This window comes from Dendrobates tinctorius, unplaced genomic scaffold (assembly GCF_039654945.1).
Source record: "Dendrobates tinctorius isolate UK_male_01 unplaced genomic scaffold, ASM3965494v1 ptg000046l, whole genome shotgun sequence".
Classification (NCBI taxonomy): domain Eukaryota; kingdom Metazoa; phylum Chordata; class Amphibia; order Anura; family Dendrobatidae; genus Dendrobates; species Dendrobates tinctorius.
The window spans coordinates 35,566,317-35,582,445 of NW_027361714.1; the positions used below are offsets into that span (position 1 = coordinate 35,566,317).

At 43.3% G+C, this 16,129-nt stretch overlaps 1 protein-coding gene across 2 annotated transcripts in view; it reads left to right on the plus strand.

Moving 5' to 3' along the window:
- The window catches only part of ENPP3 (ectonucleotide pyrophosphatase/phosphodiesterase 3), a 221,176-nt gene extending 205,272 nt beyond the window's left edge, over positions 1 to 15,904 (plus strand). For both annotated transcript variants that reach the window (XM_073575819.1, XM_073575820.1), the window contains exons 24-25: positions 3,756 to 3,912; positions 15,495 to 15,904. In XM_073575819.1, coding sequence (XP_073431920.1) covers positions 3,756 to 3,912; positions 15,495 to 15,671 — 334 coding nt within the window. In that variant the 3' untranslated portion in view covers positions 15,672 to 15,904. The remainder of the gene's footprint in view (positions 1 to 3,755; positions 3,913 to 15,494) is intronic.
- The last annotated feature ends 225 nt before the right edge of the window (positions 15,905 to 16,129 follow it).

Sequence of the window (16,129 nt, forward strand, 5' to 3'; positions counted from 1 at the left end):
AAACAAAGCACTTTTCCGCTCCGGATCCGCTTGTAAACAGCCAGCGATCCATAGTCCAGTTTCAAATTGTAATCCACAGGAAACGGAGAGGGAAGAAGAAAAAAACAATTCTTCACCCCACACAGCTTGGGAGCCTTTGTTACTTGGTGGCAGGCTTGCCGCTGAAGATGTTGTATTGGCAGCAGTGATCCTGCCGACTTCGCCAAATGTAGGGTTCGGGCCGGACTGGGGTCGAGGAGATGATGAAAGAGATAGGGAGACCAGCAGGGATGGGGGGGTGACACACTTCTTGACGCCCACAGACTGGAGACTGAGACAGAAATTGAATTCAACAGGTCCGTGTTTATTCACTGCCTTTTGACGACTTCCACACTTCACGACAGGACTTTCACAACTACTTTTTACACAGACCCGGGTACCTTCACTTTCTCTGTTTCACCATCGTGGCATCCTATGTGACTTCTTCCACTGTGGCTGCCCTACGCACTTTCACCTCAGTGGTTCGCCATTCAAAGTACACCGCTCTCTGTTGCTCTCAGACCGTCTCTGTCTGCCTCCACTGTCCTTTTGGGTCACCGCCCGTGATCATCTCTACTGTCAGATCCTCTCTGAGGGCTCTCTACTGCCTTTCTCTTCACAGTAGACCCTCCTTTCTAGTGAGCTCCCCTGGCTGACTGAAGCTTCTGGAATCATCCCTCAGCCTTTATACTGCCTGCCCTGGTAGCTCCGCCCACTATCACCTGACCGAGACCTCTGACCAATGACAGTGACCTTGATCCCTGGCAGTTACATAACCACTTTCTTCTTCGCTCCCCACTGCCTTCTAATCGTCGCTCTACAGCAGGGCACCCATTTCCTCTTCATCTCAGTGCTTCCATTCCTACACTGAGCTATCCCTCTGCCTACCACTAAAGGCAGAACTCTCTGTCAGGTCCACCTCCCCACATCTCTTTGACACTTTTCATTCTCTACAGAACCCAAAAGTGCAGGCCCCAACAACAGATTTGGCAAATTTTTTCAAAGAAAAAATTGACATATCCGACAGGAAATCTCCTAATCCCTTCATACCAATCACTGTTCTCCCTCCCCCACTGTATCTAGCTCACTCTCTGATTTTGAACCAGGCTCCTTGCATCTTCTTGCCCTACCACTTGCACCAGTGACCCCATTCCGTCACATCTCCTACAGTCCCTTTCCCCTGCTGTCACCTCTCACATAACAAAAATATTATGATAAGTATAGCGTGGCACTACCGCAGGGTGCACAAGTAGGTTACCCAGACCCAAATGAATAGCAAATAGTAACTTGCCACTCAACTTGAATGATCCTTTTTGAAAGAAAATTTTATTATGTGCAGTCTCAGAAACGTTTCGGCCCACAACAGGCCTTCGTCGGTCCGACTGATGTCACAGTATGGTGACTAAATGCAGGTCCAAAATTTCGTATATATTGATTCCTGCTATCAAGGTATCTTAGATACCGCACTAAAATCAATATATATTGAGTCTGGCTAGTTTACCAGCCCATACGCAAACAGTATCAAGTGAGTGCACAGTGCACACCTGCACCAACCTTGATAGCAGGAATCAATATATACGAAATTTTGGACCTGCATTTAGTCACCATACTGTGACATCAGTCGGACCGACGAAGGCCTGTTGTGGGCCGAAACGTTTCTGAGACTGCACATAATAAAATTTTCTTTCAAAAAGGATCATTCAAGTTGAGTGCCAAGTTACTATTTGCTATAACAAAAATATTAAACCTCTCTCTCTCTTCCGGTATCTTTCCCTCCTCATTTAAGCATGCCATCATACATCCATTACTTAAAAAACCATCCCTCGACCCAAACTGTGCTACTATCTATAGACCTGTCTCTAATCTTCCCTTGAGCTCTAAACTCCTGGAACGCCTGGTCCACACCCATCTTATCCGCTATCTCTCAGATAATTCTCTTCTTGACCCTCTTCAATCCGGTTTCTGCTCTTTACATGCTACTGAAACTGCCCTCACTAAAGTCTCTAATGATCTACTAACTGCTAAATCTAATGGTCACTACTCCATGCTAATTCTCTTTGATCTCTCCGCAGCATTCGACACTGTGGATCATCAGCTCCACCTCCCTATGCTTCGTTCCATTGGCCTCAAGGACACCGTTCTCTCCTGGTTCTCCTCCTATCTCTCTGACCGTTCCTTGACTGTATCTTTTGCTGGTTCCGCCTCCTCTCATCTTCCCCTTACTGTTGAGGTTCCTCAAGGATCAGTCCTAGGCTCCCTTCTCTTCTCTTTGTATACTGCCCCTATTGGACAATCAATCAGTAGATTTGGTTTCCAGTACCATCTCTATGCTGATGGCATCCAATTATACACTTCTTCTCCCAATATCACGCCTGCCTTTTTAGAAAACACCAGTGATTGTCTTACCGCTGTCTCAAACATCATGTCCTCCCTCTATCTGAAACTGAACCTGTCAAAAACTGAACTCTGTGTGTTTCCTCCCTCTACTAACCTACCTTTGCCCGACATTGCCATCTCCGTGTGTGATTCCACCATTACTCCCCAGCAACATGCCTGCTGTCTTGGGGTCATACTTGATTCTGAGCTTTCATTCACCCCCCATATCCAATCACTGGCTCACTCTTGTCATCTGCACCTCAAAAACATTTTTAGAATTCGACCTTTTTTCACTGTCAAAACCTCTTACTGTTTCTCTTATTCATTCTCGTCTGGACTATTGTAACCCTCTACTAATCGGCCTCCCTCTTACCAAAATCTCCCCTCTCCAATCTGTCTTGAATGCTGCAGCCAGGATCATATTCCTCACCCATCGTTATACGAATGCCTCTACCTTGTGCCAGTCATTACACTGGTTACCCATCCACTCCAGAATCCAGTACAAACTTACTACCCTCACCCACAAAGCTCTCCATGGCTCCCATCTCCAAAACTTTTCACATGCTGCGCCAATTCTTTGGAATGCACTACCCAGGTTGATACGATTAATTCCCAATCGCCACAGTTTTAAGCGTGCCCTAAAAACGCATTTGTTCAGAGTGGCCTACCGTCTCAACTCATTAACCTAATTATCCCTGTGTGGCGCATTCAAAAAATTTTTTTACCATATTCAGGTACCTTGCATCATGTTCTCACATGCTTTTAATAACCCTTTGTGTCTGTACTGTTTTATACTTAGGCTGATAACTGGTTCATGCAGCATTACAGGAACACCTGATTCATACACTATGGCTGGTCCGAACAATAAAAGCAATTGTTACCATCTACCTTTCGTGTCTCCCCTTTTTCCTCAGAGATTGTAAGCTTGCGAGCAGGGTCCTCATTCCTCTTGGTATCTGTTTTGATCTGTGTTTATTGTGCTGTTATGTCTGTTGTCTGTCCAAGTCCTCTCTATAATGTAAAGTGCTGCAGAATATGTTGGCGCTATAGAAATAAAATTATTATTATTATTATTGCCTATCACCATCGCAGTACCTGTCAGGTCACAATGTGACCTGGTCACTTGCATTATGCTGCAATGTAGCAGTAGTATACATTTATTGTTGTCTACGTGCCATTACTCTGCTAAAGTCACTGTGTTTCCCCAGCATAACTGTAATGAATGGAATATTTTCCTCTAATTCCTCTGCCTAAATATATCTTTTTTACTTTCTTTAACATATAAGAAACATTACTAAGGTTGTCATAATATTTAGTCAATGTTGTTTCCCTTATAACACTTGCAATTTCCTTGCCCACAGTTATGTTGATGGCTCAAAGATTCCTATTCCAACACACTACTTCATGGTGTTGACCAGCTGTAAAGACACCGTTCAGACACCAGTTACCTGCTCTGGTAACCTTGACGTCTTATCTTTCATCATTCCTCACAGACCAGATAACACGGAAAGCTGTGCAGTAAGTATTTTGTTACATCATAGATGTTAGGAAGGGCGGAACGCACTAAATAAAAATAAATAATGTGCGTTCGCCGCTCGGGGTCCACCGTGCAGTCGGTGTTACACCGCTGCTAGGTAATGACAGACGAGCAATATGGCGGTATAATGCGCATGGGTTCAACTTCACCCGAAGTGCGCAGAGCGGGCTCTGTTCACACACAGAGGCGCCGCAACAAAAACATACAAAAACGCTGAGCCTGTTAGTGTCACAGGCCTCAGGTAAATGCACACATGGTATCAGGTCACAGGAGGAGGACCTAAGACTGAGGAGCTGCATCTGTCTAGACCTACCATGTGTGCGGCGTCGCTACTGCGAGTGCCAAGAAGGGCTGCAACTGCAGCGCGGTGCAGGACACTGCCGCAGGATGACACAGCTACAAAGCAGGTGCAATGTCGGACGCTAGCGCAGAGGTGCGGTGTGCACAGTGGCCTAAGGCTTGCCACTGACTGGCGCTGACTGCTGAACTAGTTCCCTATCCACATGCATAATATCAGAGGGAAGGGGTTTCAAATGAGTCAGTCACCAGAATCATACATCCGTCACCATTCACACATCTAGCAAGTATAGCCTATACTAGAGCATGGCCGAACGGTCATGCACGCTTTTTATAGCTGTGCGGGACCTTTCAGATCTCTGAGATGGACCAATGAGATCTGGAGCAGGACCTGGACACATGACTCCCAATCTCCAATGGGAGATCGCCTCGTGAGCATGCCCAGTAGGAGCACAGAGGAACGTAGTCTCTGGAGCGGTCTGCTGCAAAGTAATCTTCTTTGCAGTAGATAGACAGCAGGAGACCGCAGGATGTGAGGCTCTGGATTCCTGCAGCGCAGACGCAGAAACCAGACACCTAACAATAGGTAGATATGCAAAAAAGTATTTACATTATGGTGAATTAATTGCAACTGTTAGAAGCAGATGATGGCTGAAAATCACACCCAGTATCTGCTGGCAAAGAAGTGAGCTCAGTTCCTGAGCCTGCATCAAAGTCAAGGAGCCAACATATGAGGTAGCAGGACATCACATGTTGGTGAAAGGGTAAATAGTTTGGCAAGTGCCAAGTTGTGATGGCTGTGCGATTGGCTCATAGTATCTGCAAAATAACAGGTCTTGTGGGGTGATCCCAGTAAGCAGTGGTTACTTTCTGCCAAAAGTATTCCAAAGAACATCAAATATTGAATTAGCAATTGGCCATTAGCCAAGGCTCAGTAATGACGTCGTGATCAAAGACTAGCTATTGTAAGCTAATCCCAGAAAAGAGCTACTATAGCATAAACTTAAAGCTGGCTATGTTGTAAATGCATCACAACACAGTGCTTTTCAGATTGCTAAGTATGAGTCTAACTGGTAATAGTCATAATTTCTTTGCAGACCTTGTCCACTGCTTAAGGAACCTGCAATAGGCACGTGATATCAAAACTTAACCACTAACTAATTGAAGAAGATGGCCTAGTCAAATGAGTAACAATTCTTTCTTATATTATATGGAGGATAAAGTGTATGGGTGTCTTACCTGTAGAAAAGATGGCACAAAGGGAAGCAAGCAGGCTTGAGGAGCCATGCTATGGGCAATGTTCTTCTGGGATACCATAGATTCTGTCATCCTTGTCCAGCAATGATTTGAGAAACTATATCAATGGAAGCCCTGCATAGAAACTCATAGGACTTTCAGGATCTGATGTTCATCTCTGTTTGCCAGATAATATAGTTTTGTGAAGTTCATACCTTTATAGGTCAGAGCTGTCTTAAGGGCACAAGGGGGACCTCTGGGCTGCCAACTGGATTGAGACTCCGCCCAGGCTCCCATCCAAGCTCCACTTCCACCCCTTGAACCTCCCAACTCCCACTCCTGGAAAACCTCCAATTCTGCACCAGGTCCTCATCAATCACACACACACATTATATATATATATATATATATATATATATATATATCCAGCAACCTTTTTTTGTCCAAAAGATTTTTTTTAAGCCGCCACCATGACAAAGTATGATTTTTTGGGAGGGCCCTTCTCTACTGTAGCGTATTAAAATTTTTTAGGTGTATTATTTATTTTTCTTTAAGGGAATGTGTCACATACATTTTTTTTAAAATGACCAATAGTACCACATACAATGGACAAGTACCGTCACACCATAACCAGATCACATATTACCACCACATAGTGACTGAATAATACCACATACAGGGGACAAATACTGTCACACCATGGCCGGGAAGCATATTACCACCACATAGTGTCCGAATATTACAAAATCTGGTCATTAATAAACCAAAAAATATACTAAGTGCCATTATACAAAGGAGCTCTATATATAATGTCATTGTATAGGTAATATAGGGTTTACCAATTACATTGTACACAGGAGTTCGGTGTATAGTGTATAGGTAATACAGTGATCACCAGTAACATTATAAACAGGAGCTCTGTATATAGATCTCACTGGTGATCACTGTATTACCTGTACATTGATGCTATTTACAGAGCTTGTATAATGTCACCGGTGATCAGTGTACAGATAATACAGTGATAACCAGTGAGATTATACACAGGAGCTCTGTATATAGTATACAGTTTATAGTGACAGTGTACAGGTAACACACTGACTCACCAGTGACATCTCCAGTTAAAGTCCTTCATCTTTGCTTTTCTTTTTATCCAGCACAAACTGCTATCACTTCTTCCAGCCAGGACTCGTCTCTACATAAAATAACACATAGTTATCTAGAGCATGGCTTCCAGAGAACATTCCCCACTTTTTCCATTTGTTCTACATTACACAGTTGAATACAGACGTGCACCCACCACTAATATATAATTAGTTATGATGCAACCCACCGTTCCAAATATAAATTGCAATCCACTACTGTGCCCAACTAACTATGAATAGCCACTTTCTCCACCTAATAAATATATAAATTAATTAGCACCTGCACTTTTCCCCCAATTCAATACCAGTCACTGCATCCTCAACGCCCCCCACACTCTGTACCTCCCACTCCCCCGATTCATTATATTTACATGCCCTCCCCGCCCCAATTCATTGTCATGTCTTCTCTCTCCCTCTCTTGTCTCTCTGCATTATCAACTGCCCTCCCCCACATTCAATACATTTTTTACTCTCCCTCACCCTCAATTTATCATTATTTGCTGCCTCACACTCAATACATTATAATTTGTTGTCCCCCACCCTCAATTCATCATTTACTGTCCCCATACCCCATTCTCAATACATTATCATTTACTCCCCCACCCTCAAAATTCATCATTATTTGCTCTCCCAACCCTCCATCTTCAGTTCATCGTTTGCTCTACCCATCGAATTCATAATTTGCTCTCCCTACCCCCATCTTCAATTCATAATTTGTTCTCCCCACCCCCCACCTTCAATTCAATTGCTGTCCCCCCATCCTCTACTCTCAATCATTTGCATTCCCCCGTCCCTCACCCTTAATTCATTATTTTCAGGAATGCTCGGTCAAGCCGATATTTCCAGTGTTTGGGGGTGTCAAAACAGATCATTTTCCTTTGTCCTAGATGCCTCATGCAGCAAGAGACACTAATGTCCATGCTCATTATTCATTAGTAGGGTCGATGCTTGTGTACTAATCATGCTCCATCAGCCCTTCCATTGCATTGATGGTTGCCTTCATCATTTGCAGTCCCCCATCCCCCCTCACTTCATCATTTGCAGTCCTCCTCCTCCATCACTTCATCATTTGCAGTATCCCTCCCAACTCACTTCATCATTTGCAGTCCTCCGTCGCCCCTCAGTTATACATTTATAGTCCCCTTCCCCCTCACTTCATCACTTGCAGCCCCCATCACCCATTTAACTCACTTTATAAAGAAAAAAAAGCTTTTCATACTTACCTCACTGACGATCCCATGCATGCGAAGCTCCGCTTCTGTTGTCCTGACAATGACCAGTGGCGCATGTACATGCCAGCATGTGAAAAGGCGGAGGAAGCTGGAGCTGTGCAGCTGTTCAGGCCGTGGAGCTCCAGGAAATCTCCCAGTGCTGAGGTGTGCACTGCGGCGCACAGCACTTTAATACACCCTAGGGCCCGGTGAGCAGAAGTTCAAGAGGAGGACTGGGTCTGCCCCCCCCGTGTCTCTGCTAAATGGGCCCCATACAGCAGTAAGAGCATTAATGCCCTAATGGTGGACCTGGGGGATCTACACAATTTTAGACAGGTGGTTTTAATAGTATAGCTGATCAGTATGTATTTTAATACATTCAATTTGTTTTGTAAAAACTCCTGTACTATTCCTGACCATTCCATGCTAATGAATGCCAGATACAGTTAGTTGTGATCAAAAGTCAATCACTAGGTGATGAATGTGGCTTTGTGATTATTATTAACACACTGTTTTGAATAAATAAGTCAGTCTTGTAGTCATGGGGCCTAGAACAGTATTTTTAGCATTTCCAAATGGAATTTTATTTTTCTGGCAAAAATCAAAGTCTACTTAGTAATACTCTCTGATTCAGAATTGTTATGTCACCTGAATTTCACAAGACAGCTTCCTGACTGGAACATCTGGAATGAGTGAAAACAAGTAGTTTTGAATACCCTTTTTGCAAATAAGTCTAGCACAGAATGCTAAGACGTAAAGTAAGTTTGGTAAAAAAAAAATGTCATACAAGGGTGAATATGCAAAAGTAGGAACTAGAGATGATCGAATCAATCTGTAGAGAATCGACTGAGCGGTGATCTCAGTAAGGTTACCGCAGTTTATTGGCTTTGAACTGCGATAACCTTAATGATGTAACCGCTCAGCACTGCAGATGCGTTCTCACACTATTCTCAGTGTGTTCCGGCTGGCGTGCTGAGTGGTTGCATTACATGTCACCACTGAATACACCATCCGGATGTACTAGAGTTGAGGATCGACGTGGGTTGGATTTATGGCAGACCCCTTTGGAATATTTGAGTTTTTTAGAGGTAATAAATGGGTAAAAGCGGGTCGGGGAGTGCTTTGTAACAATAAAGTACTTTTCTTTGTGTGTGTTTTTTGTTTTAAACTTATGGGATTAGTAATGGGGTTAATTATAGGAGAATTGGTTAATATAGTGCTAAGGATTCTTTCCCATGGAGCTTTACCTGGCCTACTAGCTTCTTTATGCCAATTGCCAGTGTCCATAAAGACACACAGTATCTTCTAGATCTAGGAGACAATACACAGATTTTACCACTTGACAGATTAGAAGTACAATATAACATTCTGTCATGGTATATACTGGTAGTTCCGAATATTTATCAGCATCCTGTTAAATTTCTCTGGAACCAAATAGGAAACAGAAGGTGGGGCAATGTTTCAGTAACCTTCTAACTCTAAGTTTGCTACTAACAGTAGTAAAGAATTCCAAGCCTATGTTATTTTTCAATTCCAGAACTTTGGGACATGATGTGCTGATTACAGAGAAAAAGCCACTAAACAAAATCCCCATCCAGCTTAACAATTTCGCAATCCCGGGGGTATACTTTAAAATAGCTAGAAGTTAAGATTTGCCAGTATACACAGAGTTTCATACTGTATTCTCAATGAACACAGATTATCAAGAAAATATGAGCTTTGTGAGTTGCCTAGATTTAAAGGATTATTTTCAGTGGCATAGCAAGTGTACATGTATTGTAATTTGAGGAAAATAATGATAAAATTATTTTGTTTGAGCTCTTACTTGGTTTCTTCTGCTATTTTATGAAATTAGGCATCAAGTTTTAAAAATTAAAAGTTTTACAATCGGGTTTTTATGTAAAATTTTAGCATGCTATCCATTAAACTAACCCTATGCCTTAGCCCTACTCCTACCCCTATCCATAAACTTATCTCGAAATCCTAGCCATAACCTATCCCTAATCTTATTCTTAGGGTACTGTCACACTTAGCGATGCACCAGCGATCCCGACCAGCGATATGACACGGTCAGGATCGCTGGTGCATCGCTAAGTGGTTGCTAGTGAGCTGCCACACAGGCAGATCTCACCAGCGAAGTCGCTGTGGACGGGGGGGTCACTACTTACCTGTCACACTAGGCCATCCTGCGTCCTCCCGCCCGGCTCGTCGCTCGTCTCTCCACAGGAAGCGCTGCAGGAAGCTGACGACGAGACGCAGTCCTGGACGTTCTCGCGCGATCAGCGATAACCAGCGGGAGAGCGGGTCGTAGGTAAGTATCAGACACAGCGATATCGCTAGAAATATCGCTATAACGTCACAAGTTATAGCGATATTGCTAGAGATATCGCTTAGTGTGACAGTCCCTTTAAGCACACTGTTGCTCTAAACCTATCTCCATCATCTTCTGTGTATTGTTGCATTGTGTGTATATTTAACTACAGTAAAACTCTCACTTCATACTGTAAAGTGTGTATACATTCAGTCCATATGTGGCCTAAACTTCACAATTGCCTCCATAGCAGCTTAAAACTTGGGGCAGGTCACTAAATTAGTATACATATAGGTCAACAACGTATACTGAAGATGAGGCATCTACCCTTCATTAGGCTTGAGGTGCTATGATTGACAGAAGTACTCGAAATGGCTCTCCTGTCAATCCCTAGAACCCATGCTAGTTAAGGCTACGATCTTCATTGATTAGGGCTCATTTTTACACTTTTTCTATCCTTAACTAGGCATAGAGTTAGGGCTAGGGACTGGTTTACGCTTAAGGGTGAATCATGCATGAATCATTCATTCGTTAGCTGATCATCTTTGGTCATCTCAGTCACAGTTTATACAGAGCGCAGCAGTCAAGATTAGTTTCTTATAGACTGCAGAGCTCTGCATATTCAAAAACCTAGAAGACAAAGCTCACTTCATTAATGTGAGCTTTGTTATTTTGGTTGCTGCCGCAGCAGTCTATAAGTTATAAGTTCATGTCGGCTGCTGTGGTCTGCATAAGCACTCATTGCACCCCACAAAGAAGTGACCCTTGCAGGTTGTGGACACTACATATGCAGCTATCCTGCTTCTTTCACTATTTCCCGCTCACCTCCTGTCTCTGACCGACCACTCATCTTTCAGGGACTTGTCAGTCAGAGACAGGAGGCAGCCTATAAGTGGGGAAAGACAGAGAGCTGAAAAGCTGGGTATGTACTGCCCACCAATTGCACTTGTGAGCCTGTGAGAAAGGTAAGGATTTACTAAGAAATAAAGCACATTTACATACTGTACATGCCCTTAGTTTTGGGTATAAAATTCTTAGGACTGGGTTGGCCACTTTATTTTTATAATTACACGTGTTGAGGACACAATTTTGTGGCACTTACTATTAGGGCTCTTTCAGAAGTCAATGTTTCCGCTACATGTGGTGACAGTTTTCACACATACCGGAGACATTTACACAGGTAGACCCATTCAAGTGAATGGGTCTGTGCACATGACATTGTGCTTCCATGGACCGTGTGTCTGTGGGAAAATTACGCTGACATGTCTGTTTTTTAGCCTCAGCACAGACCGCAAAACGTTCCACACTTGCACATGGATGACACATGGATGACATGGGTGTGTCATCAATGTGACATGTACCGGCGCCTGGGAAGCAGCAATAGAGTTAGTGCTATTCCCTGGTGCCAGGTGCTGAAGACCACTCTCATCATTCTCCCCTGAATGTACTGCGACCAGTGTGAGCAGGGGAGAATGTTGAGAGCTATATTCAACTGATAACAGCGAGAGCAGGCAGCACCTGATGGGACAACTACTCCCATCAGCCTACACCTGCTGCTGATAATAACCGTGAGAGCAGGCGGTGGCTGAGTATTCATCAGCCGCTGCTATAAATAAATAAATAAATAAACAAACTGGCATGGGTTCCTCTGTATGTTTGATAACCAGCCAGGAAAAACTGACAGCTGGGGGCTGGTAAGGGGCCATGGATATTGACCCCCTCCCCAGCCTAAAAATAGCAGCTCACAGCTACCCAGAAAAAACACATCTATTAGATGCACCAATTCTGGTGTTTTCCTAGTGTAACAGTGTCACCCCCAGCCTGTACACATGGACCATACTGTAATCAAGCTTACATTAGCATTCCTTGCCCTTTATCTGGTGGGGGCATGCTCGTCTTTGTTCCCCTCTGCAGGGGGCATCTCCAATTCACAAACCTGTAAAGAGACTGCAGACAGGGTTTCTGGAACGTTCTTCATCGTTGGATCTATGTTTAAGGGGGTGGGTGTTGGGATCAACCCCCCTTGTTGGGCAGAGATACTAAGAGTGGTAGGACAATAAGCCACTTGTTCAGTTAGTTGATGCTGTGATCCTTGCTGGATCCTGGTATCATGTATGGAGATTATAGATCATTTTGCCACATGGAATTGTTATATCTCACCACCCTGCTGGATTTGAAGACTGAATCTAAAGGCTCTTGTTGTGTGGTGACTTGCGAAGGGCTAGGATCTTATGCTGAGGCGAAATCCCGGTGACCCTGCGTATTGTTAGAGCTGCCACTTAGGACTGTGTTGTGTCCCTCATCTGCTGGATTCATTGAACTCACCCAAGGATTATTTCTATATTTCCCTGGAGTCGGATTACTCTTTGTGTGAACTCATGGTGGATTCATTGTGGACTCATTAGGACGCTGCAGAATTACCTTGATTTGTGTTGCCCCAATTCCCTGTTTCAATAAATCTCGCTGAATTGTTTATCGGCCTGGTGTTTCTTCCTGCTCTGTCGCAAACCCCATCACACCCGGCTCTTCCCACTTGCCCTGTGGCGGTGGCAAGTGGAGTAATGGTTGGGGGGTCAATGTCACCTTTGTATTGTCAGGTGACATCAAGCCCACAGATTGGTAATGGACATGCATCTATAAGACACCTATCCATTACTAATCCTGTAGTTGTATGGAAAATAAACACACCAAGAATAAAGTCCTGTATTTAAAATAAAAACAAAACACACTGCTCCTTTTTAAATTTAAAAATGATAAACACATTTATACTCACCTAATGCCTAATTCCACCGAAGCCAACCTCCTGTAATAAAACAAAAATAAAAAACAACCATTTCCCTCACCTGTCCGACGTTCTGTCCCATGCTGTAATCCATGTCTGGGGATAAACAGTTTTCAACCTGGATGGTGCCAAAACATGACCATCCAGGCTGAGAACCACTGATGAATGAGCTGCTGCAAGTGCAGCATCAGTGAGCAACTGTGACCTCATCAAGGTTACCGTGGGTCACGGAGACTGCATTCCCAAGCGGGCTGAACTGCAGTGACCTAAGCACCATGAGAAAAAAATCACTGAGTTCACCGGAGTTCAGCTTAGTGAGTTCATCGCATATATTTGATTATCTGTTATTATTGGCAGCAGGTGTAGGCTGATGGGAGTGATAGTCCCATCAGACACCACCTGCTCTCGCTGTTATCAGTTGAATACAACTTTCAACATTCTCCCCTGCTCGTGCTGATCTCCAGCAGAACAGGGGAGAATGATGAGAGCTGTCTTCAGCACCCGGTGCCAGGGAACAGCATTAACTGTACCGCTGCTTCCCAGGCACCGGTACGTGTGGTACTGATGTGACACACAGGCTTCTCATGGCTGCCACACATATGCCACAAGTATTACACACAGACAATGATATCTCCCAGTACTGTTTTTTCCGGTACCAGAAATATCAGAATGTGTGGAACCAGCCTTATATAATATGACAGGTTCTCTTGTTAGCGCAGCTTTCCTCAGACTGCACAGTTCTCCTTATCTCAAAATGGCTGCTAATGGTGGCATATGTGATCAAACCTCAGTGTCTGAGCATAGTGGACAACACCTTTAAAAATAATCAATGGCCTAGTGTGGGGAAGCCACAGGTGCAGTTGCCCAACCTTTTATGTTACACTCTTCCTACAATCAAAATCAGTATTCTGGTTACCATGAGGTTAAAATGTTAATGATAAATTTGAACAATGAAATCTTTTGAAAGCTTTTTAAAGTAGCCTAATGTGTGTGTATATATATATATTTTTAAGCCCCATGTCCACTGTTTTACAAGAAAATAGAATATACTTAACTACAGAAGAGGATATTCCAGTTTCATCAAATACATGTTATTCTTTGCATACAGAAAATGTATTACATGTTCCAATATATTTTATGCATCAGCCATAGTTTTCAAAATCTTTTCTTGCGGTCATTTAATAGAAACCTTAATTTACTCCCAATAGATGCAAATCACTGGGGGTTATGTGACAGATACGTCGCTGGTATCTGAAAGCACAGCTGTGGTGCACATACTGCTTACGAACCATGCAATACTTTATATGATCATTGCAACCATGAACAGATTTTTATCCTGTCGGGGAAAACCGAGTCACTGATTGCAGTATTTTAACATGAACTCACTTTGCTTTAGATCCTGAAACCACAAGGAATTGAGACAGAACGTTGAATCCCGTTTCATCATACAAAAAAAACTTATTCTTTCATATTGAAATGATAGCAGATAGCATTGGCAAAACCAGAGACTAAATGAACTCTGTCTAGTTGCGTAATACTAGGAGATAAGACCCACACTTCTTCAATGGTTAACCCAACTCTGAAAGCTGACAAATGGGTTAATGCAGGACAGCGTAAAGGCCCCGTTACATTTAGTGATGCACCAATGATTCCGACCACGATATGACCCGGTCAGGATCGCTGGTGCATCGCTAAATGGTCGCTAGTGAGCTGCCAAACAGGCAGACCTCACTAGCGATGCAGCAGCGGTCGGCGGTTGTACTCACCTGTTAGACGCGGCGAGGGTGACAACTTCCTCCCGCGTCCATGGCTCGCTCGTCAGCGCCAGCAGGAAGCCACGACTAGAAATGGACCAGGCCGATCTCGTGCGATCAGCGATAGCCAGCGGGGGAGCCGGTCGGAGGTGAGTATCACATGTAGTGTCACAAAATCGGTGACACTTTAGCGATATTGCTATGTGTAAAGGGCCCTTTAGACCTCGGTCAGACATTCGCGTTTTATGTACATGTTCTATCAGTATTTTTCATAGTTAGAACATGTACCTATTATAATCTATAGCCAACCCTTAGACCCCCGCTGCTGGGAGGAAATCAACTTTATTCCTCCCAGTAATGTTCTGGTTTGTAGTCATGGGGGCAGCGCCGGCATGGGTTCAGTCACCCCTACGTGTATAGAATGGCTTTAACCGCACTCCCGTCACTGACTGACAGAAGCTCAGCATTAGGGCCAGCTGTCAGTCAGTGTGGGGGCATGGTTACAGCTTTCTATACACAGACTGCACTGCCCCATTGACTGAAACCCAAGTTACCATAAAGTTCCGGGGATGTAAGTACCAGCTCTGGGCAGGTGCAGAACGCTATTAACCTGCATATTAACCCCATATCTATATGTTTAATAGCGTTTTTCACGTGATCGATTCCCTTTATATGCAAATCCTTTCTATTATTCTCATCATTTTTCCAGTGAATCTTTTAGGAGCACATTATTTTTCTTCATTTCAATTAAAGGTAACATGCATATCAGAAAGAACAAAATAAGGCCTCAGAGTATCATTTATTTCACTTCTCTTTTTATGACTTTTCAGGATAATAAACCTGAGGAAGAGTGGGTTGAAGAGAGGCTTAAGGCTCACGCTGCTCGTGTCAGAGATGTTGAATTGCTCACAGGTCTGGATTTTTACAGGAAAAGACAGGAGACCAACATTACCGAAGTTTTACAACTGAAGACATTCCTGCCAACATTCGAGACTATCGTAAACTGAATTATGTATTTCTGAGAAATTACAAGCTTTCTAGTATTGAGATTCAAACTAATTTATTTGCAGCACAACAAATCTTTGGAGAGAATTCGGCAAAGTCTGTGAATTTGAATTTCAAAAGATCAATAGGCATTTATGCATCCACATAGGACATTCTGCCTCTGCTGTAACTAGTGATTGACTATCTTGATTAATATTGCAACAATAGGTTTATAAAAAAAGGCTGTTAAATCAAATGCTTTCTACTTCTTTCTTTCAGTGACGGTACTGTCTGGTATTACAGTAAATTAGCAATTATAGGAGCCAGAGCTAATACTTAGAAGGGGTAAAGACTGAAACAAGTTTGGGTGTGAACAACTGCAAACTAATGATATATTATATATCTATATATCTCTATATATAAAACTGAATGTGTGTGTGTGTATCACCAACCAATCACTAAGCATCTCTCATTTCACCAG